Raw genomic sequence first — 25,754 nt, 5'->3', positions numbered from 1 at the left:
CTCCTTGCTGAAATGGCTGAATGACTGGAGGACATTTATGTGGAAGCAAGGAATATGACACATGGCAGAGAATTCACCCTCAGGAATTAAATAATCAGAAACCAAACTAGAGGCCAGGCGCAGTGGCTCATGCCTGTAATCCCAGCACTTTGGAAACCCAAGGCGGGCGGATCATGAGGTCAACAGATCGAGACCGTCCTGGCCAACATGGTGAAATCCTGTCTCTACTAAAAAAAAAATACAAAAATTAGCCGGGCATGGTGGTGGGCGCCTGCAATCCTAGCTACTCAGGAGGCTGAGGCAGGAGAATTGCTTGAATCCAGGAGGTGGAGGTTGCAGTGAGCTGAGATTGTGCCACTGTACTCCAGCCTGGCGACAGAGGGAGACTCCATCTCAAAACAAAAACAAAAACAAAAGAAAACTAGAAATAGAGTTAGTCCCTACCAAGTTTCCAAAGAAAAAAGAAAGCAGTCGGTTGTGCTGCTGAGCTGCAAGATGGACACCCTGAAACCCTGCTCGTGGAGAAGCCAGTGCAGCATTCGAGACCCTCTTTGACAGGGAGTCTCAAGAGCTTTCAAATTTTATGTGCCCTGTGAGCTGGTGGAGCTTCTCCTGGGGTTGTCTTCAAGAACAATGATGTCTGTGTGTGCACCCAGCCCTTGAGGTGGCATCTATGTGCATGTCCTGGGGTGCAGGCTCCAGGGCCAGAGGCCTTGTCTGCCAGCCCAGCAGGTGCTCTGCAAATGCTTCGTAAGCCAATGCATACATGAACCAGTAGACATTGGAAGTCACTGAAACCCACAATTAGTGGGATCATTAAGTCAGTCACAGAGTGTCCATCAGAAGCAATTCCTGGCAGCCATTATGTGGATGGAGTCCATATTTTAAAGAGCCAAAGAAGTAGCAAGAGCATGGAGGATGCTTCATTCTGAGGGGAGGGATGGGAGAACAGGCTGTTAGAGGAAGGCCTGTGAGCTGGCTTCTGCAGGACCGTAGGGAGTTTGATGGACGAGAGGGCAGGTGAACTCTGTGTGAAGGGGAGATTTAAACTGGCAGGGAGGTAAGTGTGGCAGCAGCCACAGAGGCCTGGAGGGCCACATTTAGCTGTGGTGCCTTTTCCCTTGGGTCAGAAAGAGTCGCTGATGGTGTTCGAGGAGGGGCCATGGGCTCAGATGGATCCTTCAGACAGAGTAAAGGGAGGACACACTTGCTGGTGACCTCAGCACTCCTGGCTGGTGTCCAGCTGGGTGGCCCAGGGGCAGCAGGGATGGACGAGGGAGGAACCTGAAGGATGTGCTAGCAAATCCCTGACTGTGGCCTAGAGAAGCCCTCTGGGGTGGTGCCCTGGGGTCTGGGCAGGGAGAGGCCTGAGCAGTCTGAGAACGTGTCCAGCAGAGCGGGTCCCGCCCCCTGCCCAGCCTCCAGCTTTGAGGACCCACTTGGCAGGACCTGCACTGGTGGCCCCTCCCTTTCACTTTCTCTCTAGTGGGCTCGGACTTAACCTTGAATGTTCCTCCCCCACAGAACAAGAAAAAGAAGAAGACAGATTTCATTCCGTACCGAGATTCCGTGTTGACCTGGCTCCTCCGGGAAAACCTGGGTGAGAACTTGTGGGTCTGCCTGTCCCCAGGGCTCTGATCCCACCCTGGGGTGTGCCCTTCTTCCCCACTGAGGGGGTGCCCAGTTGCCAGGAGGCCTCTCACCCTTTCTTGGCTGAGACTGGGAGGTGAACCTGGAGGGTCCAGTCAGTTCATGGCCCTTCTGGAGGGCCTGGGGCAATGGCCAGCAGTGGGTTAATGAAGCAAGTGTGGGAACCAGGATGGCCCATGTGGCGGCACAGCACACACCTGCCTGTGTCAGTGGTCTGGGTCAGGTGGGCTGTGATACCCAGGCCAAGTACTCACCCTTCTCTGGGCCTTGGTTTCCCCATCTGTCACAGGGGATCTCTGCTTGCTAGGTTTTGAGGGGCTGCCATAAACCTTCTCCTCCCCATTTGAGTTCTGAGCAGTGAGAGTTAGATGGGGAGGTGGGAATTGAAATGCACCCGACGCTGATCCCGTCCATCCCGGAATAACCTCAGAGTCCTCCCCAACTGCATTTACAGCTGATGCCCAGGGAGGCAAACTGAGTCTTGTACTGACCTGGTGACCGTAGATGACTGGGGGTCCCTGGCCTCCCTCAGCTGCATGGCTGAGGTGTGCAGAGCCCTGGTTGGCCACCTCTGCACCCCACAACTAGCCATGCTGCTCCCCAGCTCAGACCAGTAATGCAGATCGCAGCAGGCCTGCGGATGGATGGTCCCTGCTGAGAGAGGAGGAGAGTGTGTTCCTTCACCTGAGATGTGGGCTGGGAAGGAGCCCCCTGCTCCAGGCACACCCAGGTTCATCCCCAGGGCGGGGGCAGGGGAGTCCTCCCACGGAACCTTTCCTAGGGCCCGTGTGTCATGTGCCCAGCCCTTCACACTGTCTCTTCAGTCCCTATAGGGACTCATCAGGGACCCATGCCCTGGGGACACGACCCTAAGGATACACAGTTTCCTGGGGTCAAGCAGGCAAGATCATCTGTCTAGACTTGAAGTACCACCAGGCAGCAGTCCTGAGGGCTGGGATGGAGTCAGTGGTGATCTTTTCTGACTGCTGAGGTCACCTAGACAGGATTCCCTGAAGAGAAAGAACACAGTCTGTTCCTCAGGCCACGCATTACCTGATGCTGGGATCCTACTAACCTGGGCCGGGAATCTGATGTTGAATACTGAGGAATGTGTTTCAAATGAAAATGATAGAAGTGCTTGAAAAAATTATTGAACATAAATGGTATTTATTTTATAGTAAATACTTTAACACTCTCCACAACTTTTCCTCTCTGCTTTGGGGAAAGGAAGGCCTGATTGTTGTAAAATGGCCCCAAATATGAGAAAAACACAAGTAGAAGAGAAATAATAGCAGTGCCTGGTGCAGAGATGAAGGGGCAGCCAAGGAAGGCCAGGTCCTTGCTGTTGTCTGTGTTCATGAGGATAAGCCTGTGACTCAGTTTACTTCTCTGGGCCTCAGTCTCCCCATCTGTAAATGTGGGGGGATAGGGGGAGCAGACAGAGCACTGGGGCCTAGATCCCCCTCTGGGTACAACCTGGTCTTCTTCCCACAGGCGGTAACTCAAGGACAGCTATGGTGGCAGCCCTGAGTCCTGCAGACATCAACTACGACGAGACCCTCAGCACACTGAGGTGAGTTCTCCAGGGAGACACTCTGCTCCCTGGGACTCTCCAGGGGAGCTCTGCTCCACGCTCCCTGGTCTTGGGGGATGGATCCTCCCATGCTTGAATTAAGAGTGTCAGTGAGCAGGGACGACTCTTTGTGAGGGGTATACCCTGGACTCTGTGAGGCTGGAAGGGACTGTTCTGGGGCTCCTGGACCTGCATGGGCCCTGTTCCATTTCCTCCATGGTGCCTTTGAGGGTGTGCTTTGGGGCTGTGGGTAGCCCAGGGCCCTGTGGCACCAGACTGGGAGAGCTGTGCCTGCTAGGCAAAGCAGTTTACACTCACCTGCCGGCCAGGGTAACCACTGGGGATTTTTAGATAGCAAAGGGGGCATAGGTGTGTCTTATGGGCAAGTGAGCACCTGGGGTGGGGAGCCTGGGCCCCTAGCCATGCTAGAGGCTGCTCGGTTGTTTGGGTCAGTGGTCTCTCCCCTCTTTTGACCGTGCACCACCAGTGCTTAAGAGAAACAAAGGGCATGTGTCCCAATAGAGGTTCATGTACTAACTGGAAATGTAGACATATGCATCAGCTGATACACAGTGTGGACAAAAACCTACGTACACGTTGCTGTTCTCACATTTTTCCGTTGGACTTTGTCCCTCTACCCTGGGACCACTGGGGGAGAGGACACCACGCTGCCCCTTCTCCCCTGGGCCTCAGTTTCCCCAAGCGGGTGAGCTGTAACTGGGTGACCTCCCCTGTAAGTCTTCTCTGGCCTGTGGCCCCAAATGCCCTCCCCAGCGACTTGCTATGGGGATGATTTCTCACTCTGTGCCAGGCTGTGCTGGCTCAGGTCCACCTCTGGCCTGGCTGCTGAGCCCGAAAGGCTGGCTCTTAGGCAGGGCTCCGGGCACCCTTGGGACCTGCCAGGTGTGGACCTGTCCTGAGCACAGCCCACAGACCCCTCTGCCACCCAGGTATGCTGACCGGGCCAAGCAGATCCGCTGCAATGCTGTCATCAATGAGGACCCCAATAACAAGCTGATCCGTGAGCTGAAGGATGAGGTGACCCGGCTGCGGGACCTGCTGTATGCCCAGGGTCTTGGCGACATCACTGACAGTGAGTGCCTGCACCAGCCTGTCCTGGACAGGGTTGTGAGGCCTCAGGCTCAGGGGCCTTGCAGGTCATCACATCGTCTCTCCTGGGGCCACCACTTTGCTGGCCACAGTCTGGGCTGTGGCAGCTCCACACTGCTCCCAGAGCCCCTCCGGGCCAAATCCCTATCCCTGCTCCATGTTCCTGGGCAGAACTGCCTCTGGGTGGGAGGCCGGGCGGGGGCCCTGGACAAGGGCAAGTTTCCTGGCCTTGGCCTGGATGGTACTGCATGGTTTGGGTTCAATGCTGATGCAAGTGGGCCAGAGACGGCTCCCCTGGAAGCCCCATAGGCAGGCTGTGGGTGCTGGGGTCACAGCGGCCCCCCGTGTTCTGGAGCTGAAGACCTTCACCACCTGCTTGTGGCCACTCACCCACTGCTGGCCACCCTGGCCTGTGAAAGGCGTGCCTGACCCTCTGGAGACAAACCTGTTCTTCTGTTTCTTTGTCTCTCCCCCTCCCCCACGCTTCCCTCCCCCGTAGCCAACACTGTGCCTGGAGGACCCAAATGTGTGTATTCCCTTTGCTGCTCTCTGCATCTCTGCTTCCAGCCCCAGCCAGCATGAGGGCCTAGGGCGGCACGGGCAGGGAGGGGTGAACCCCAGGGCACCTGCTCTGCTTTCTTCTCCTTTTTGGGGGCAGAAAGCACTGCTCTCGCTCAGTCACAGGGCCCTGCTGGTAGATGTGGGACTCTGTCTGCCTCTGAGCCCACACTCCTGGCTCATTCCTACTCATGGTCTACATGAGAAACCAAGGCAACAGGGGAGTCAGGGTGCGGCTGAGGCCTTCGCAGGCTAAATGTGGCCGAGGTCAGGCCCTGTGACCCCCCGTGCACCCAGAGGCCTGCGAAGGTCAGGATATCAGCTCCAAAGGGCCAGGAAGGCTGGAGGGACTGTCCTGTCCCCAGCTCTTGGCTCAGGCCTCCGTCTGCAATGCCATTTCTCCAGCTGACCTGACCCCCCACGCCCGGGCCCTCTACTCTGGAAATGCCACAAGCTCAGCTTTCACAGTGGATGCTGCCAAATCCCGCCCAGCCTTTGTGCCTCCTGGCCTTGGGCCTGGCTCCATGGGGCTCAACGCCTCCCTGAGCCCGGCTGCAGGGCGCCCGCCACTTCCCCCACACCCCGTGTGGTCCCGTGCTTGCTGCTGCTCTGCTGTGTGTTCGCTTCTGCTAGGAGACCCCTGGCACCACCCACTCCAGAGATGTCCCAGCCCCACCTCCCGGGCCTTGGGGATACATGAGGCCTAGGCTGGTGGGTGAGCTCCTCGTGGTGGAGAACAATAACCCTCATGAGGGTCCCATGAGGACCTCCCTCATGAGGGTCCCATGTTCACCTCCTCCAGGATAGTCTCTGGGCCGATTTCCACGTCAGTAGGCTGAACAGTTAGTGCAGCCCGGCCCTACAGCTCAGGGGTGTGTGGTGTCCCAGGCTGACAGTGGGTGCGAGGGGTGGGAGGACAAGCGTGGGGGTCTGTACGGGGCACTGCTGGGTGACCATGCCAAGCCAGTGGACAGGGTGGGAAGATGCAGGGAGGACAGGCTCCCAGCCCTCAGGTGCGGGGGCTGCAGGGCGGCCTGGCAGTGGGACCTGGAGTGCAACTGAGGGAAAGCAAGAAGCCTGGTGCAGGGGGTGCAGGGGAGCTCCAGGGTGCCCAGGGCCATGCCATGCTGCTGCTGGGGAGGGCAGGCCTAGGGAGCAGGCGGGCAAGTGGGCACCACTGCCAGCCCGGTCCCATCATAGGCAAGGGGTGGCAGGAAGGCCTTGCATGCGCTTGTCCTGGGCCGGGCAGGGCTGCTGTGCCTTGGTGGTTTCTGTTTCTTGCCTTCTCTGGGCCCCACCTCTTACTTTTTCCCATCTTCATCTTTTTTCTCTCCCTCCCTCTGTCTGTCTGCCTGCCCTATCCCTCCTCCCCATAGACGTGTCCGACCTTGAGAACAATAACCTTAACCGTGGCGGGATGGTGAATGAAGCCCCTGACCCTCTCTCCACAGTGACCAATGCCCTGGTGGGTATGAGCCCCTCATCCTCGCTCTCAGCCCTGTCCAGCCGCGCAGCCTCCGTGTCCAGCCTCCACGAGCGCATCTTGTTTGCCCCAGGCAGCGAGGAGGCCATTGAAAGACTGAAGGTGAGGGCCCCACTTGGAGCTTCGCTTCGGGGTGTCAGACTTGGAGTGGGGAGCTCGGAGGAGTTAGAGGCACCTTGCCCTCCTGGGCGCAGCCTATCCTCATAGGGCCATTGTGGAGCACCAGCAGGAGCCTCTGGCGTGTGGCCACCCAGACGCCCTGTGTCCTGTCTCTAGACCACCCATAGCAGCCAAGGCAACCAGTTCACTCGGGGGTCCCCAGGCTGTGGGCTGCACAACACCCAGCTGCTGGACAGGAAATGCACCTGCAGGATCCTAGACCTGGGTGTCTGGATGGCCTGTGCCCCCACCCATGCCAAGCCTGGACCAGGGAAGCTCCAAGAATGAATGTCCAGGACTGAGACTCTTCCTGTCGAGTCTTTAATTGTGTGAGCGGGCGCTTGTTCAAGGAGCAGTGAGCTGGATGGCATCTGTGGGTGGAGAGGAGTCTCGCCCCTCCCCACCCCACAGCACCCCCTCCACTGGTGACAGCCCCAGGTCACAGCAGCTTCCTGGCTGGCATCCTATAGTGTTACACTCCCTGAGGAGGGTGGTGAGCGTGGTGCAGGCTCGTGAGCCCCTTCCAGGCCAACCTGTGTTCACACCTGCACACCTGCCTGGGAATAGTCACCACCTCCAACCACTCCCAGGCACAGTGTGCTCCCTGGTGCCCAGCAACGGGCCAGGATCATTTTAGGTTTCCAGTCACACGCCCCTCAGTGAATGGCTGTGCAGGGGCAGGTGAGCCACACGCCTGGAGACTGAGGGGCTGAGGGGAAAAGGCAGAGGCCCCATCAAGGCCAGTGTGAGGAAGGGGATGGGGGCGAGGTTGGGCTTGTGACCCTGGAGCAGAGAGCCCTTCTGGGGTGTTGGGGTCCCATTGGGCTGTGGGTGGGAAGAAAAAGGAGAGACCAGGCTGATGCTGGGCAGTGTTCTGAAGAGGGGTGAGCACCTGGGCCTCTCGGCAGCAGTGAGGATGACTGTGCTTTAGGAGCCGAGGCTCAGCATCTCCCAGGAGCACTTGCTTCTCTTTTCCTTCCAGATTTGTTTTGCATTTTCCCCATTCTCTTGAGCGTGTCTAAGGGAAAGACACACATTCTCTGAGCTTCACCTTGGTCTTCTGGACACCTCATGTGCCTGGACGGGCCCAGGAACGTGGCTCTTGTGCTTTGATACCCCTTCTCCTGGCACCCGTGTCTCTATTGTCCTCTCCCTTGGCCCCAGCCCTGGCAGCTCACTGTGCTCTGCCTCAATCCCCAGGAAACAGAGAAAATCATAGCTGAGCTCAACGAGACCTGGGAGGAGAAACTTCGGCGAACAGAAGCCATCCGGATGGAGAGGTGTGCATTGGGGAAACTGAGGCCCAGGGGGAGGGTTGCAGCCAGCAAGCCTGTAGCCTGGGCAGGATGAGCACTGAGCCCTGCCCTCCAGTGCTGGGCACCTGCACCCTGGGGTGGCCACATCCCAGCCCAGGGCAAACCTGTTTCCTCACACCCAATAACCCCCACCTTGTATACTGCTGGCTGCTGGCCGCCAGGGCCTGAGAGACCTGAGGCCTGATAGACCTGATCCCTGACCATGGTGCGGAGGGGCCAGTCCCATCAGCAGATGCCCTAACACAGTGACCAGATGGGACACACATGGGCACCACCCAGGCCACAGTGGCCACAGGCCCACTGCCCACGTTGGTCAGCCAGCGCTGAGGCCAGTGCCAGAAGCCTTGTGGAGCTTGTGCTGACCTCATCTCTGTTCCCCCAGGGAAGCCCTGCTGGCCGAGATGGGTGTGGCCATGAGGGAGGATGGCGGCACCTTGGGCGTATTCTCTCCCAAAAAGGTAGGAGCTATCTCAGTTCTGTGGTACTGCCCTGATCTGACTAGGACCAGGTGAGGGGCTGTCTCAGGTAGAACCAGAGGGGACTTCTGGGAGTAGGGGACACGGCGGGGCTCTGGCCCAGGCACGGGGGCTGTGAAGCCCACCCACAGTCACACTTCGCTTTTCGTGGAGAATTCAGTGCCCACGTTCTCATGGTGGGGCGTCCTGGCGGCTTTGGGACGTCAGATGGGTCTCTTAGTGGCCTGGAGTGTGGACTGGGCTCCCCAATGTCAGGGCAAGGCTGAGAAGCCAACGCCCAGGCTGGAGACTGAGACGCGAGGGGCCTGGACCTGCCCTGGAGCCTGTGCTGCTCACAGAGCTGGGCGCCAGCTGCCTTCTTGGAACTCAGCTGGAGTCAGGTCTGACTGTTCCAGCGGGGACCCCTCTTCTTCCACCAGGCCAAGCCTAAGGAGTCTTTCAGCTGGGGGCCCTCAAATGGCACAGAACCCCTGGGCAGCTGCTTCAGAGTGTATACAACTCTTGTGCCCCCATCCAGCAGCCCAGGTGGGGCATGACACACACACTTGGGAAAAAGTCTTTCTTCTGGTTCTAGTCCCCAAACCCCACACACCCACCCTAAAGATGGCCAGGACACGGGGACAGACACCTGTGTGTCCGTAGCTTGGGAGGGGCTGGGCAGGGCTGTGCTCCAGGCCAGGGGCCCAGCACATGCTGAGGTCCAGAAGCAGGAAGGGCCTGAGAAGAGCTATAGCGAGATTCCAGTCCTGGGCAGGGCGGGGACAGGCAGTCCCCTAATGGGGCTTCACTACACGCATCTTCCAGACAGGCCTTTGGTTTGGTTTGGAATGGATTGTTCCCTGCACTGTTTCAGGCCCCATCCCCTTCCTGGAGGGGTAGGGTGGAACTCCAGGGGTGCAGCTTTATTGGTGGCCCTGGGTCTGGGCACTGCCCAGAAGTGGGACCACTGGAGACCCCGTTCTTGAGAAGTTCAGTGTTCTTGGGAGTCACGAGATGTTCGCAGGCCAGTGGGGTCCCAAGGCTGCAGCCCCTACTCAGCCCCAATGCCGTGGGCACAGCCCTCCTGGCTGGACATCTTCGCCACTCGGGGGGCAGGGATGGCTGGGGATGGTCTGTCCCCTTCGTCCAGTGTCAAGGTCTCCACCTCTCTGTGTGGGGGTGCCTCAGGTGGCTCATCAAGGATCCTTTCACAACTGCTTCAGTCCCCAGACCCCAGGGCTGAGCCTTCCATGGTCAGTGTCCTGATCCTTCTTGGTTCTTGGCTCCCACTGGCAAGCCCACGGTTTCTGGGCTGTCTGAGCTGGAATGGGGTCCTGGAATCCCATTTTACAGTCCAAAACTGAGAACCCAGGACCCCATGGGACAAAGCCTGTGGTCTGCACATCTGGAGTCTCACCCCAGCCTCAGAGGGCCCCAGGGGCTCGACATGCTGACAGCAGGGGTCGTCTGCCTTTCTGGAAGCCCAGCTTCTGCTGCAGTGCTGGGGCTGCCGTGCCAGGCCTGGGTGTATGCGGGTGGTCGGGTCCCACCAGCCTGCTGCTGTTGGTGGGCTGGGCCTACGGCTTGCGCTTTCTGTGTTCCTCATTTTCCTGGCTTGGAGTGACCAGCCTGGTAGGACCAGCCGAGTATGGGGGCGGGGCCCTGGTGGTGGTCTGGTGCCTGGGGAGAGGTCAGAGCGGGGTGCAGCCAGCGTCGGGCTCCTGCCCCTCTGCAGGAAAGATGATCCTCCTATCTCTCTGCAGACACCACACCTCGTCAACCTGAATGAGGACCCACTGATGTCCGAGTGCCTCCTCTACTACATCAAGGATGGGATCACCAGGTGAGAGGGGACCTGGCAGCCACTCCAGCCTGGCCAGGCCCTGGGATCTGGCAGAGGAAGGGTGGACTCCCCATTCCAGCTGCTGCAGAGGGGCCACTGAGTTTGGACTTCTCCAGCGACTGCTGATGTTTGCCCTGGGCGTTTCCCAAACAATCCTGATTGGGTATCCCTGGAGGCCAGTGGGTGGCATCCTGGGTGTGCTGGGTCCCGGCTGCAGTTCTGATGGTGCCCTCACCCCACAGAGTGGGCCGGGAGGATGGCGAGAGGCGGCAGGACATCGTTCTGAGTGGGCATTTCATCAAGGAGGAGCACTGCGTCTTCCGGAGCGACTCCAGGGGGGGCAGTGAAGGTATGGCCACCCTACCGTCCCCACCCGCACCCACGCCCCTGTGCTGTGATGATCCGGCCTGAAGAGGTCAGCCTCTCCCAGCCTCCCCAGCTCTAAGTGGGTGGCGAGTCATACTTCTAGGCAGGATGTGTGTGTGTGTGTGTGTGTGGGGGGGGGCAAAGAGAGAGAGAGACATTTGGGGCCAGCCTTGAAGACAACTTCCATTAGGTTGGTGCTTGGGAAAATGCCTGGTGCCTTCTGTGGCCAGAGGTGGCTGCTGCCTTAGGGAGCTGAGCCTCCTTGAGGGCTGGAAGTGGGGGCACAGGTGGGCTGCTGGCCGGGAAGTGTGTTGGGGCCCAGGGTGGAGGATGTTCATGGCGGGAGGACAGTGAGCCATGAGGAGTGAGCCCAGATCTAGGGTGGAAAACTATTTCCAGACCTTGATTTCCTGTTGGCTGTGGGCGGCCATCTGTCCGTGTCCCCTGCCTGCCCAGTGATCTCCCTCCCGGAGATGACGTGGGGCTGTCCCCATTGCCTGGTGCTGCCCAACTCGGGGATGGGCCTGTGGTGTCGGTGTGCTATCACATGGCCCACAGCCTGGGCTAAGGGCATCTCCTGGCAGCATCCAGCCAGCCTCTGGCCTGCAGACCTGTGACTGACATCCACTGTCCAACTTGGCCATCTCAGGATGATGGCCCTAAGTGGTGTTGGGACGGTTGGCTCTCTTGGAATTCTCTGACTGCAAAGTCCTGCCTGTAGGGTGGCCCAGGCCCCATTAGCTGGTGTTTTTATCCTTGTCTACCTGGAGAGCTGGACAGGGCCCTGGGTGATCAGGCCCAGCACAGCCTCTCGGCTTCAACGTGGGCACATGCATCCTCCTCCTGGGGGTCGCTTTCTTCCTCTGTTGGGTGGGGTGAGACCCCTAGGCTCCTCTGAGGCCCAAATGAGTGTTGCCAATGGTCAAGGTCTGTGTAGCAGGGAGAAAAGAGGCCTGGAGGAGGCCATGCCCAGGGGCCAGGTAAGCAGAGCTGCTGTAGGTGATAGCCCCTCATACTCCTCCTCTCTGCCCCTCCCACCTTTCCTGTAGCTGTGGTGACCTTGGAGCCCTGTGAGGGGGCAGACACCTACGTCAACGGCAAGAAAGTCACAGAACCCAGCATCCTGCGGTCAGGTATGGCTGGGGACTCCAGGGGCCGGTCAGGTAGACAGAGGCATGAGATGAGACCTCTGTTCCCATGTCTAAGCCACCACCTGCTGTGTACTGTGCGGGACGGCAGCTCTTAAGGGCTGCGGGGCAGGTAGGGGAGGGGGCTGCGGGTACCTGACCAGCTCACGTGCCTCCCCAGTCCCCCAGCTCTAGGAACACAGCGCTACAGGCCCCATTCACACAACACAAGGACCCTGAGACACTGAGTCCATGCTGGGGGCTGAGGAAGGAGCAGGGTCTGCCTGCCTGGGAAGAAGCTCCTGCCTCCCGGCCCAGGACTCTGCCCTGTGGGACTGGTCTGGGGGAGACAGGGCTTTGGACAGAGGCTTCCCAGAGCTGAGGTGTTGTGGAGCGTCAGCGGGGTGGGGGCTGCTCCAGCCTCTGAATGTAGCACCCCAGGTGGGGTTGGGCTCTGTTCCCAGATACTGCAGTGTCTGTGATATTCAAACATGTGCAGGCACACATGGTGTAAAGTCCCTTCTTTAGAGAAGTCAGACGGGGGCCCTCTTGAGTGGCGTGTGACTATCACCCAGGCAGTTAGGGTTCCACCAGAGAAACAGCAGCAGCCTGACGCACAGACATGGCTATAGACATGGTGTAGTGAGACAGGCTGTAGACTGAGATGTAGTGAGATACGTACAACCATGTCTAGGTATAAAGAGATTTATTTCAAGGAATTGGCTTATCAGATGAGGGGGGCTGGTCAGGGAAATCTGAAATCCATGGGCAGGTGGCAAGCTGGGAACTCGGCAGGAGTGGACTCCATCCGCTGGGTTTCTTCTTCCTCAGAGGAAGCCCCAGTTTGCTCTTAGGTCTTCACCTGCTTGGACGAGGCCCACCCCACCGTTGGGAGCCTCCTTGACTTCCATCAGTCGCTTGCAGGTGTGGAGCACATGTGCAGAAACCTCCACACAACACCTGGGGAGGGCGTGGCTGAATCACTGGGTGCTGTGGCCTGGCCAGGCTGACATAAAAGTGACCATTGGCTTGGAACAGGGGAGACCCTTTCCCGACCCTGTCTTGGGGGAAAGCAGAGGGATGAGGAGGGGCAGGTGACACCCAGGGGCCCCACTTCTAGCCCATCTGCCCACCCCTGAAGGCTTTCAGAGGAGTCCCCGGGACTCAGGAATCCCGCCTTTGGGGTCCCTGGGCAGGAGGGCAGGACACGCTGAATGTCCTGAATTTGCGGGGTAGCCTTGTCATGGGCAGTCGGTGTGGCTAAGCCTGGGCAACAGCAGGTCAGATGGACAGACAGACAGCTGTGCCCATTCTCCCTACTTATTTCGGAGTTGGCCCTGGTGCCTGTGGGGCTCAGGGCGGGACCTAAGCTACGAGAGGCCTTAGCTTGGTGTTTCCCTCCCAGTGTCCAAGGTGGGTTGTGCACGGCCTCTGGACAGGGAGGACAGAGGAAGTGGCCAGCTGAGAGCGGCCAACAAGGAGGTGCTGAGGGAGGACAGACCTGCAGGCACAGTCCACCTGGGTGGGAAGCAGGGCAGAGCCGGCTCTGTGGAGCCCCAAGACAGAGCTACAGCTCCCAGGGAAAGTCAGAGGAAAACTAGGCCATCCAAAGAGAGCCCCTGCACGCAGGGCTGTCCCAAGACAGTGAGTGCTGCCCTGGAGGGCCCTGCAGATGAGGCAGCCCTGAGTGGGGTCCAGTCGGGTGCCAGGGTAGGAGGGGCTGGACTGATGCCCACACCTTGGAGGCCCCAATGCTGAGGCTCTGCAGCCACCTGTGCCTGCTAGCTGCCACCCCTGCTTCCTTCTTGTGGTCTCTTGACTCCGGACCCTGAACCCCGGCCCTGGGCACAGGGGACCTGCCCCAGCCCTGCTTCCAGTCTAGTGGGGAAGACAGATAGAAGGGAAGGGTCCTGCGCCCTGCAACAGTGCTCTGTGGAGGGCCCAAGCCCAGCCCTGGGGGGCACCAGCCCCAGACTGGATGTGAGAGGGAGGGTCCTGGCTATGTGCATGGGGGCTTGGGGGCAGGAGGCAAGTGCAAGGCTGGCCTGGGGAGGGGCAGGGACACTGGAGCACAGCAGAGGCCCCACATCTGTGGTTTGGAAATGTCACTGGCTGCTGAGTAGAGAGCAGCCAAGGGTGGATTTATGGGGAGAGTGAGGAGACACATTCAGGTCCCAGCAAGGGCTGGAGAAGGAGTGGCTGGGAGCTGGGGATGGTGGGGTGCCTGCACCCATTCCTCCTCCTCCTCACGTCTCCCCGCTTGAGACCATCAGAGACCTGAAGGTCCCCCAAGGCCACCTGTCCTTTGGTCCCCCAGGAAACCGCATCATCATGGGTAAGAGCCACGTGTTCCGGTTCAACCACCCCGAGCAGGCCCGGCAGGAGCGTGAGCGCACGCCCTGTGCGGAGACGCCAGCTGAGCCTGTGGACTGGGCCTTCGCCCAGCGTGAGCTGCTGGAGAAGCAGGGCATCGACATGAAGCAGGAGATGGAACAGAGGTGAGGCGGAGGACACCCCCGTCTGCCTGCTGCCGCTCCTGCCCTCCCGTGCTCACCCCAACGCCCCATTGCAGGCTCCAGGAACTAGAGGACCAGTACCGCCGCGAGCGGGAGGAGGCCACTTACCTGCTGGAGCAGCAGCGGCTGGTGAGTGATGCGGCCCCGCCCTCCCTGCGAGCCGCCACCTACGCCAGAGGACGCCTGTCCTCCCATGCCCCCACTCCCTGCTTGCCTGGCCCCATCTCTTGCATCCAAACAGTGGGATGTGGTGAGGCCCACTGTCCAGGCACAGTGCGAGAGGCCCAGGCAGGTAGGGCCGTAGTGGAGTCACAGGCCTTCTTTCTGCAGGACTACGAGAGCAAGCTGGAGGCTCTGCAGAAGCAGATGGACTCCAGGTACTACCCAGAGGTGAACGAGGAGGAGGAGGAGCCCGAGGATGAAGGTGAGGGGTCACTGGGCCAGCACCTGCTGCGTCAGGAGGGTCTCAGCGTGGAGGTGGGCAGCCCTGGGCCCCTCCCTGGAGGTCACTGGTCAGCACTTTTGCACTGGGGTCTGGACCTGTCTCTTTAGGGGAGACCCCCTTGCCCTGGAAGTCCCGTGAAAGCAGGATTTGGGGAGTGGAGAGACTGTGCCACAGCTAGCAAGCAGCTCTGCACACTCACACACTTGCGTGTGTGCACACAGGCACACATTCACGTGCACACACGTACACACGTGTACACACACATGTTGCCTCTGACAGGAGTGTCTGGATGTTGATGGAGAATGGGGAATGGGGCTGGTAGGGGCTCACCATGCTCATAGGCGTCCACTCTTCCCGTCCTGCTGACCACAAGGCTCCTGGGGTCCCCGAGGAAGAGTCCACCGTGCACATCACCTCAGGATTCCCTTAGTGAGTGTGCGCTCGGGGGGCCAACCCGGCTGACCTCCCACAGCTGTGGGCAGCGGTGGCCCACATGCAGGTGGGGAGGGGTTTGTGTCCATCTTGGCCTCTGGCCAGCTGGTCGGTAGCTTTGTGCTGGCATGACCTTGGCCTCTTCCCCTGTTTGGCCTCATTTACCCAGCGAGGCTGCCTCCCACTGCAAAGCTCAGGCGTGCCCGACTGGGGGCAGCCAAAGGCACGTAGTGCTGTGTTGGGAGGAGAGGTGGGGCCTCAGCACAAGGACAAGTCCCTCCTTGTGTCCCTGCTTGTCCTTCTCTCAAGGGCCCAGTGGACAGACAGGGCATGGGCGGGGAGAGGGTGTATGGGCCAGCGCCGCCTGCGAGGACCTGGCCTGCCCTCCTGCCTCCTCTCCTGTGGGTCCTGCTCCCCACTGCTGGCCCCGGATGGCATGTGGCTGTCATTGACAGTGTTGCTCCCCAGCCACTCTTATCTTCAGCCTGACTTACAAGGCTGCTTACGGCAGCCTTTCCTTTGGGGCACGCAGAGCTTTTCATGTTGCCCACCGTGACGGAGCTCTCTGCCGGTTTCTTCTTTCTGTGTACCCAAATCGTCAGTGTGAAACAGCGGGGCCAAGCACAGAGCTCTCCCAACCCAGGCCCAGAGTGGGAGGAAACCTGGGGAGAGAGGGGCCCATCCACCTCCGGCCTCAGTGACTACAGGGGGAGTAACCTTCCGGCCTTCTATCTTTTTACCTGATGACCACCCGGCCGTGATGTACACAGAGCACAGGGCCAGCTTAGGCAGCCCCGTGGAGTGGATGACCAGACGGACCTTCCAGAGGGTGGGACATGGTGGGCCGGGTCGTGGCCTTCCTGCGATGACCACCTGTGACCTCTCCCCACAGTCCAGTGGACGGAGCGGGAGTGTGAGCTGGCACTCTGGGCCTTCCGGAAGTGGAAGTGGTACCAGTTTACGTCTCTGCGGGACCTGCTGTGGGGCAATGCTATCTTCCTCAAGGAGGCCAATGCCATCAGTGTGGAGCTGAAAAAGAAGGTGGGCTGCCCACTGGCTGCACTGTTTCCTCTTGGAGAGAGTGCGTCACCTCACTCATGACGGGGACAGCTGCTTGGGACTCAGCGCTTGGCTGTCTGCTGGCCCTGGGGGTGGCGTAGCAGCCCTGCCTGACCTGGGCCCCCCAGAAGGGTGGGCGGTGAGGGAGCCCAGGACTGGCCAGGTGGGAATTGGCTGCCCTGCTCACAGGAGATGGAGGCCAGGTGGACAGGCAGAAAGCAGGTGGTCCCCTCTGGTGGCTGTCTGGAAGGTTCCAGTGAACCACTGTGGGGCAGGCAGCTGAAATCTCCAGAAGGTGGGAAGGAAACCTTTCTGGGGACCTGGCACCCTGTCCCCCAAGGAGCTGATGAGTGGTCATCTTCCCCCATCACAGGTACAATTCCAGTTTGTCCTCCTGACGGACACACTCTACTCCCCTCTGCCCCCCGACCTGCTGCCCCCAGAGGCCGCCAAAGACCGAGAGACGCGGCCCTTCCCACGCACTATTGTGGCCGTGGAGGTCCAGGATCAGAAGAACGGGGCCACCCACTACTGGACGCTGGAGAAGCTCAGGTGTGGCTGGAGGGCTGCTGGGTGGACGGTGGGAGGGTCCTCCTGGGCAGGGCTGAGGCCACAGGAGCGGTGGTGGGTACAGGCTTCGAGGCAAGTACCTGCATACACCGCTTTTCCTCCTGTTCCAATTCTTTTAAAATCAGAAGAAAAATGTGGATAGAGTCCAGCCGTGTAAATCCTCATTCTCTTACCACCAATGCAGCAATCATACATAAACGTAGATTTGGGTGTTTTCTTTAGGAGGAAAGGATAGATGAGGGGAATGCTCCCTAGGCCCACAGGGGTCAGGATGGTGCAGTGGAGGGGAGGGCAGGCTGTGGCACTGACAGAACAGGCTGGCGGAGCACCCAGAGTGGGTACAGCAGGGCCTGAAGGGTGGCTCCCCAGAGGGGCTGGGAGAGGTGGTGGGGGGCGGAAGGAATGTCCCCTTGCTCCTCCATTCAGGAAGCTACTGGGAGGTGGATCCCTTAGCTGAGCCCAGTGGAAGGTGGAGGAGGAGCTAAGGTGGGGCTGGCGAGGAGGAAGCCTGGGCTGTGTTCCTTTGTGCCCAATGTGAGCACGTGTCCTTCCTAAAGCTCGGCCTCTGCTGTCCCCACATGCTCACTCTGATTTGTCTTGAGCCTTAATTAATTGATTTATTTTTTTCTTTAAGAGACAGGGCCTTGCTCTGTTGCTCAGGCTGGAGTGCAGTGGTGTGATCACAGCTCGCTGCAGCTCGAACTCCTGGGCACAAGTGATTGTTCCACCTCAACCTCCCAAGTAGCTGGGACGACAGGTGTGGAGTGCACCATGACACCCAGCTAATTTTTGATTTTTTTTGTGTGGTAGAAATGAGGTCTCACTCTGTTGCGCAGGCTGACCTCTAACTCCTGGCCTCAACCAATCCTTGCACCTTGACCTCCAAAAGTACTAGCATTATAGGTGTGAGCCACTGCGCCCAGCCAGGCCTTAAGTTATGGGGGTGACTGAGTCACCCTGTGAGGTCAGCACCAACAGTGGAGGAGTTGAATGTCACTCACAGGCCCCTGGAAAGCAGAGCATGGCACGCCCCGCCCTGCAGGGCTACATCGGGAGGCACCAGGGCCCATCGGGAGGCAGAAAGGAGTGGGAGAAGGCCCAGTCCACAGCCTGGGGTTGTGGGAAAGGCCAGGCAGGGCAAGGAGACTGCTTAGGCTTGGCTAGTTTGAATAATTCTGCAGAGCTGTGGGGCATAGGGCTGTCCCTAGTTGTCAGGTACCTGACCCTGGGTGATTTAGGCCAGGGGGAATATTGGTCTGGTGTGTGAAAAAGTTAGAGAAGGGAGGTGGCTGGGGTACAGACTTGGGATTGGTTGGCTTGTGTAGGAAAGGCAGGGGTGATGGCAAGTTGCTGACTGTCTCTAGGAATTAGCAGGACCTGGGCAGCTCTCCCCAGCCTGCAGTGCCCCCCAAGGATATCAAAACATCACAAGCACAGAAAATAAAGCACACATACACATTCATGCAAACACACACACACTAATAAGCATTCATGAAGACGTGCACATATATGCAGCGTACACTCCCACACACACGCTCCTCATTCTTCTCCCCTGTTCTCCCAGGTTACGTGGCTTTTGGAAGGACGGGCAGCCACTGTTGATGTGGTTTCTCTTATACCTGAGACCTAGGGGCACAATGATTGCTTTTCTTTCCTTCCACAACATTTGAGGGGAGTGCTCCCGCAATAATAATAATTTTTAGGCTATTTTCTCTGTCTTCTGTGTCCCTACCTCCAGTTTGCCCTTTATTCCTTGAGCTCTTGGGCCTCTGTGGCCTGATCCCCCTTTCTGAGCTTCACTTGGGTTCTCTTCTTGCCTCTCTGCTGACTTTCCAGCAGCCCAGTGCTGCCAGCACCTCGAACCCCCCTCTGCTGGTTCCCCGGCCCACCCCCTGGTGGGAGTTTGGGAGGAGCTGTTGGTGACCTTGCATGCTTAGCTGAGTGTGTTACCTGTGGCTGACCAGCTCCAAGGGTCACAGAGGGGTCTGTCTAGCAAGCCCCCTGAACCTTGATGACCCTGAGCTGGATGTTGTGGCTGGAGCTGGGCTGAGTTCATTGTCCCCAGGAGATAAGGGTGTGTAGTGCCGGCTACTGAGTGCTGGGCCTGGGTCCACATTGACCCCTGCCGTCCCTGCAGGCAGCGCCTGGACCTGATGCGGGAGATGTACGACCGCGCTGCAGAGGTGCCCTCCAGTGTCATTGAGGACTGTGACAACGTGGTGACCGGCGGAGACCCCTTCTATGACCGCTTCCCCTGGTTCCGGCTGGTGGGCAGGTGGGCACCTCCTCCCTTCCTTGGCAGAGAGAGAGACTGAGAGAGAGAGAGAGAGAGAGAGAGAGAGAGAGAGAGACTGAGAGAGAGAGATGGCAGTGGGGGTAGGAGTGGGCCCTGGCCTGACACAAGGAGCGGCCCTGACAGGTGCTTTTCCAGCCCCAGACTTCCAGCCCTGTCCTCCCTGGCCTGAGGTTCCTCCCAGCCATTCCTCTCCACACACCACAGGACCTATTATTTCAGGGGACGTGGGATGGGGTCTTGGCACTGCCACCCAAATCCACTACAGGACTGTGGCCGCCAGAACCCATGCATCGTGTGTGAATATGTGAGGCTCCCAAGCAAATGTTCCGGGTCACCCGGTGGCCCTGAGGGTGGGAACATGGAGGCAGGGCTGTGTCACCCAAGCCTTAGAGACGACTGCCTCCTTCCCTGGTCTCCCAGTCTGGGGTCTGCACCCAGCCCCCTTCACCCCATAGGACTGTGGCATTCTGAGGCCTCAAAGTGGCCAAACTCTCGAGGTCCTCATATGGCCTCAGCCACTCCCAGCCGAGAACCCTGTTCTCAGTCCCACCTGCAGGTGTCCTCCGGAACTTTCCGGAACCTTCCTGCTGGCCATACATGTGATTTCTTTCCAAGACTGGGGGCACAGTTTTGGTTCTCTTGTCTTTTAAAGCAGCATTCTCGATAGTCTGTGTGTTTGGTTTTGGTTTTAAACAGAAGTTCCCCCCAGCCCCGGCCCCAGCCCCTGTTCGTCCCTGCGAGTCGCTGGTGTTAACTTCTCTCTGTCTTGTCGCACTAACCTCAGTTCAGCCATCTCTGGCTGCAACAGCTACCCTCTTCTGAACACATGCATGAGCGAGCGCATGGCTGCTCTCACCCCCTCCCCCACCTTCTCGAGCCCCGACTCCGACGCCACCGAGCCTGCCGAGGAGCAGAGCGTGGGGGAGGAGGAGGAGGAGGAGGAGGAGGAGGAGGAGGAGGAGGAGGAGGACCTGGAGGACGACGTCTTTCCGGAGCACGAGCTGTGCGACGGCCGGGACCCGTTTTACGACCGGCCCCCCCTGTTCAGTTTAGTAGGAAGGTTGGTGAGGTCGAGGAGAGCATGCTGGGGAGGACCCAGCTCTTTTGCACAGGAGCACTGCTGCGGGCACAGATGGACCGCTGGGGCCTGGCCCGGGCCCTCCCAGGGCAGGCGAGGCAGGTGGAGGGGCTGACCTCCTGAGGAGAGCACCCAAGGGCCCCCGGGCCCTGCATCCTTGCAGTGGGGCTGCTCACCCATCCTGGAGACGGTCGCTTTGGGCCAGCAGGGAAGAGTCCGGGTTCCAGGTACAGAAGAAGTAGTGCACCCCGGAGCTTGCAGCTGTGACCCCAGGCAGGTGGGACTATTTCTGCAGAGAGGCCGTAGGAACCCCAGGGTGGCTCAGGCACCCAATGGCCGAGTTCCTCCCTGAAAGTCCCAGTGCAGGGCCCGAGGGGCATTTGGTAGGTGAGGGCCAGCCACCCCCAAGCTGGATGCCCGTTCTGTCATTCTCCTGGGAATCAACACTGTCCTAGCGCAGGCAGCCTCACCCCAGCTCAGCTGTCATCCGGAAGAGACAGAGGCTCCCAGCTGCTCTCAGTGCTCTCCACTCTCTGTGGGGAAAGGAGCTGAACCCAGAGGCAGCCATCCCGAGGCCAGGGAAGGCCTTCCTTTTAGGAGTGGGAGGCAACTGCTCACCCTCCCATCTCCCTCTGAAGCAGTGGGGCCTGGGCAAACCATGCCCGTCTAAAGGTGAGGACGACTGCATCCCTCCTGACCTCCTCAGTTGTCATGGCCAGAGATGGGGACATGTGACCCAGTGCCCTCATGGAACGTGCCCTTTGCAGAGAGAAGCTAGTTACCACGTTGCCCAAATCGATGAGAGACCACAGCTGGGAGACAGAATGGAGGCTGGGGAAGCCCAGACCCAGGGAGCAGGCGTCCTGCTTTTCTGGCAGATTTGGCAAATCCAACTGCCTTCCTGTTATCATGGAAGGGAAGTCAGGTGAAGGAAAGATCTAGAAACCTGGCTGGAGTAGTCTGAAAGTCAGCTCAGGAAACAGCTGAATTTATATGTTTTTCATATATGAATATCATAAGGTAATTCTTAATAACAACCTTTTTTGGAGGTTAAGATTGCTTCCCTGGGCTAGGCCAGCGGAAGTTTTCAGAAGTCTTGAGCTTGGAGCAGCCGTGCTGGCAGCTGAAGGCTGAGGGTGGCCCCAGATCACAGAGTCTGCACGGGCTTCACTCTGTCTTGGGGTGGAGATGGTGGAAGGAAAGCCTCACCCTCCCTCTTGGAAGACAGCAGGTCCCCATGGGCCCATGCCATGGATTTATTCGGATTAATTTTCCCTGAGTGTTACTAGGCTGTAAGGTGAGATAAGCTGGCCCACCAGATAAAAACTTGTGGCACCCTCCCTCTGACATGCTCTGGGCCTGTACTTCCCACTCTACAGTGCCCAAGAGGGAGCAGTGGACCCCAAGGCCGGTTCCATGCAGGCCTCTCTCAGAAAGCCCCGGGCTATAGGGCCAGGCCCCTGCACCTGCTGGGCCCCAGGAGTGGCTCCGGGTGTCAGGCAGGTGAGGGATCAGGACGCACAGGGGGACGAGGACATCAGGAGAAGTGGGGTGGGGCTCTCGCAGTCTCAGCCAGAAAGAGCTGGGTCCTTCCAACATTTTTTTCCCCTTTTGTGGATTTGAGATTTTACAAAACTACCAAACCAAACAAAAGTCATCAGAGAGAGACCTGGCCCCCATATTGCGGGGTGGTCTGTGAAGGGCTTCATTTGGAATCATCTTAATCTTTTTGGTTTGGCAAGAATTGGCTTCTCCCACGCAGCAGCTGTGCAGGCCCAGCCCTGGGAAGGCTCCTCGTTGATTTTCCTTTAACCTTCTGGTAGCTGCTGGCTCTCTCTCCAAAGCTTCAGCGAAATTGGGGCACCCACTCTTGTCCCCTCTGGAAAGGCTTCCCTGGGTCCCAGCATGCGTCTTTGCACCTCACCAATCTGTGGTTAGCGCCTGCCTCCTCCCTCCCTCCCGCCACACTCAGCCCTCGCTCTGTCTGCCTCTGCTGCCGCCTCTTTCGGGCTGGTTTCAGTCTGCTTCAAGGTACCCTGGCCTCTGCGGAAGGCCCATCCAGCACTGGCCTCCTGTGTTCCACACTGGGGCTCCTCACCCAAGGCCAGGGTCGGCCCCCAGGGGCCTCTGCCTCTGGCAGTCTGGGGCACCGGGTGACCTGGGGAGGCAGTTGGGTTGGTGACCACTGCCCATATTCCAACAGGAGTGGGCCTGGGGCTCTGATTTCCCCTGGCACAGGAGGGGTAGGAAACACAGGAAGGGTGGGTGGGCACAGGAGCTGCAGAGAGAGCAGGGCGAGAGGCTGACTGCCTGGGATGAGGGTCCCTGGGAGGGGAGCAGGGCTGGGAAGGGAGCGCAGGTGTCTAGGGCTGGGTCGATAAATGTTGCTCCGGCTCGAGGGCTTCACTCAGGGTCAGCTCTGTGCCTACCCCCTGGGCTGGCAAGACCACACCACTCCCTTGGGTCCCACATGGTGCTCTCGGTGGGCTGGGGCCCCTCTCTCTTGGTATTCGCAGCATGGCTGTGGATGGCATTTCTCGGCCTGAGATCCTGAGAGCCACTCTCTGTGCGTTGGGTGTGTCTGCGGCAGGTAGGGACAGGCCTGGGCTATGTTCTGGCTCCCAACATGTCAGGTTATTTCTGGCACCTGGAGGGCAGGTGGGGGGCATGGCCTGCCCAGGCCTGTCGCCTGGGAGGGTATCTCCACTGGGCAGAGACGCCAGGCTCCAAGATGCCAGGCACCAGCGCTCTGCCCCATCGCCTCACACTTCAGGTGCATTGGTTGGCATGGTCTCTTCACAGAGTGGGGGGGCACCTTCCAGGCCCAGCTCACAGCTCTCTTGAGGCTGGTGCTGCCACTGGGGCAGTGGATTCCGGGCCCCAGAGGTCCCTTCTGGCTGAACAAGTCTATCACTAAGCCAGGCAGACTGGGACGGGCAGTGGGGAGAGGAGAACACCCGACACCAGAGCCACAGCCAGATCCACGTGTCTCACGGGTGGCCTGGGGCCTGGGTCAGTGCCATGAGGATGCCCACAGGGTGCGCTAGAGATCGGGGAGCATTTGGTGTCAGACCCCAGGAGTCCTTTTCATTGTGTAACCTCCACCTGGATGTCCCTCGGGGCCCCACCCCCAGCAGTCCCCACCTTTGGGGCGCAGTCTGGGCTGCATCTTGCCCATCTGTTTGAAAGCAGCAGCAGTCTGTGGTGCTGCAGTGTCTGGGTCCCCCTAGCTCCCAGTATGAGGACAATCTGAAAAAAGCATGAAACAGTCAATCTGCTGAATTAATCAGCTGTGATACTAAGCAGGTGCCCAGGCGAATTGCCCACTCAGAGTGGCTGGGGAGCTTGGTGTTCACACAGTTGAGCTGGAGAGGAGTCCCGCGCAGGCCCTGGCTGCCAGGCCCTGGCCACTTCCTTAATCTCTGTGCCTCAGGCTCTTCCTCTGTGCGATGGGGTATAAGTACCATTCTTCATTGTTCCAATGTGCTGAGACCCTGGGTGGATTTTGTGCATCTCCAAGAAAGAAGGGTGCCGCTGGTTGAGTTGAGATGGCTGTTTATTAGGACGTGCCCTGGCGAGGAGATGGGGGTGCGCTGCCTCCCAGGAGACAGAAGAGCAAAAGGCCCTGTGTGCTCACCATGGTGCTTGGCCCCTCGGGTGCCTCTACAGATGCTGGCTGCTGTGATTTCTGCCATGTTGCTTCACAATGGGATGATCTGAGCCTGGGGCTGTGAGGGACTTGGGCCTCCTTGAGCCCAGCCCCTGTCTGATTTGTGGGGCACTTGCGTCTGTGCTGTGCTGCTGGTGCCTGAGCCTACGGTTGGCAACATGGCAGAAGGCGTACCCTCAGAGTCAGTTCCACACAGCATTTGTTCAGCAGGGAGGCCCTGTGGAGACAGCCAGGAAGGGGCCTGCCTGCTGCAGTCTCACCATGTGACTTGGGACGGGCCTGGCCCCTGCCTCAGTTTACCTGTCTGTGCACGGCCTCAGACCCCTTTGGACCTGGCCTTTCAGGGCAGTGGAGGAGGTGAAGAGGGGGTCAGGTGAGACCCTGAGAGCTAAGAGTGGGGAGGGGGTAGCCCCTTTCCTCACTCAGGTGCAGAAGTCTCCTCCCTCTGGGTGTGGTCCTGGGGAGCTCAGAGGTTTGTGGGTCACCTTTGTGGTGCCGTGAGTGGCACATGTGGATGGCCCCAGAGCCCAGGGCTCTGCTCACTGCCAGCAGCCCCTGCGGAATTGCCCTAAGCTTCTGGGAAGGCAGCTCTGGCGAGGGATCTTTGGGGTAGGAGAGGTAGTGTCTGACCCTGTCTGGGTGGCCCTGGACAGCTATAGTCTCTCCTTCCTGTGAGGCTGTGCCAATGGATTCAGGGACCCCGTGCCTGAGTGTCCTCACCTGGCCCACAGTGGGAGTTGTCCCCGGTCCCGCCCCCTCTCTGAGGGCCACCCTATGGGCTCCCTGCAGAGTGGGGTGGGGGTGGGGCAGTCTCTTCATCCTCAGTGCCCTTCTGCCCTCCAACCGTGGGATTTTTGCAGTGGGCACTGGCTCTGGGAAAGGGTGGGGTGGGTGGGGGCTGGAGGGCAGGCGCTGGCTCAGAGCCTGGCAGCGTAGGCTGTCCCGCCTGGTCTCCTTACGTCTCCTCCAGTGTGGTGCGCCAGCCACTGGGAAGAGCCTGTGCTGTCTGGTGGCCCAAGTCCTGGCTCTCCCCACCCCCACTCCTGAACATCTTAGCTTTGCTCAGTTTGTAGCAGCCCCTTTTCCCACCCCCACTGTCAAGCAGAGACCCTTGCCCAGGAGCCCGGGGTGCCCTGGGGAGGGAAGGCATTGGCGTCCCCCTCCCAAGGGGATGCTGGTGAGTCCCTGCCTGTAGGGCACCCAGCAGGACTGTGGGGAGGGGCCCCCACCCTGTGGGCCTCAACGTCCTCTCATGACTAGGGCCAGGCTGAGTTTCCCTGGGTGCTTCTGGACATAACCTGGGTGGGTGGCCCAGGGCAGTGGAACCCCAGCCCCAACACTTAAGTCAGGCAGAGCCACCTGCAGCCCTGTGGGTAACAGGTCCCTCCCTGATGGGCTCCGTGGGTGTGGAGCACTCGCTTCTTGGGGGACATCTTCAGAGGCGTGTTGTGCTGGGGAGAGGGCCCAAGAAGCCACCAGGGGCTTCCTTTACCCCAGGAGGGAGGACTGAGGAGACTTTCAGGCCCCTGGAGGGCAGCGACACCCTTTTCCTACTACAAACCTTGCCTGGGCCATTTTGCGGTGGGGGCAGTGGTCAGGTCTCAGTTTAGCAGAGCCACTCAGAAAGCAAGGGAGGTTCCGTGGGGTGTGTAAAGTCAGAATGAACGAGACGGCCAAGGGGAAGGTCCTGACAGTTGCTGGGATGCTGGGGCCTCTGAGGAGGGTTGAGGCAGCCGATGAGATGGAGGGTGGGGCTTCTGCATTGGGAGCAGGCATACCCGGGGCATCCATGGACCCATGGGCCACAAGGCCGAGCTTGACTGTGGTGGGGAGGCAGGGCCTGGGCCCCCAGGGCCACGTGGGGCGTGGATGCCCCTGCAAGGAGCTTGGGTGTCACCAAAGGCATGGGAGGATGTCCGACTGGCGCCTTGAGACCTTTTTGGCTGCTGTGGAGGCCATGGCAGGGTGGCTGGTGGTGATGGGACAGTTGAGGGGGCTTCTTGAAGACTTTTGAGGTGGAACTGATGGATTTGATGAGTAGGAGAGGC

The 25,754-nt window shown here is 59.4% G+C and overlaps 1 protein-coding gene across 12 annotated transcripts in view; it reads left to right on the top strand.

Moving 5' to 3' along the window:
* The window catches only part of KIF1A (kinesin family member 1A), a 110,663-nt gene that overhangs the window by 45,069 nt on the left and 39,840 nt on the right, over positions 1–25,754 (top strand). For 2 of the 12 annotated variants that reach the window (XM_007966935.3, XM_007966932.3), the window contains exons 11-27: positions 1,525–1,600; positions 3,145–3,223; positions 4,174–4,316; positions 4,833–4,859; positions 6,343–6,476; positions 7,734–7,813; positions 8,232–8,307; positions 10,068–10,147; positions 10,390–10,496; positions 11,563–11,646; positions 13,958–14,138; positions 14,213–14,285; positions 14,487–14,580; positions 15,926–16,074; positions 16,466–16,644; positions 18,800–18,937; positions 19,743–20,018. In XM_007966935.3, the coding sequence (XP_007965126.3) occupies positions 1,525–1,600; positions 3,145–3,223; positions 4,174–4,316; positions 4,833–4,859; positions 6,343–6,476; positions 7,734–7,813; positions 8,232–8,307; positions 10,068–10,147; positions 10,390–10,496; positions 11,563–11,646; positions 13,958–14,138; positions 14,213–14,285; positions 14,487–14,580; positions 15,926–16,074; positions 16,466–16,644; positions 18,800–18,937; positions 19,743–20,018 (1,976 nt within the window). Of the gene's footprint in view, positions 1–1,524; positions 1,601–3,144; positions 3,224–4,173; positions 4,317–4,832; positions 4,860–6,267; positions 6,477–7,733; positions 7,814–8,231; positions 8,308–10,067; positions 10,148–10,389; positions 10,497–11,562; positions 11,647–13,957; positions 14,139–14,212; positions 14,286–14,486; positions 14,581–15,925; positions 16,075–16,465; positions 16,645–18,799; positions 18,938–19,742; positions 20,019–25,754 lie in introns of all 12 variants that reach the window. The other 10 variants (XM_038001262.2, XM_038001260.2, XM_038001263.2 and 7 more) reach the window with 5 other exon arrangements.

Source organism: Chlorocebus sabaeus, chromosome 10 (assembly GCF_047675955.1).
Source record: "Chlorocebus sabaeus isolate Y175 chromosome 10, mChlSab1.0.hap1, whole genome shotgun sequence".
Lineage (NCBI taxonomy): Eukaryota > Metazoa > Chordata > Mammalia > Primates > Cercopithecidae > Chlorocebus > Chlorocebus sabaeus.
This window is presented reverse-complemented; position numbering and strand designations above follow the sequence as displayed.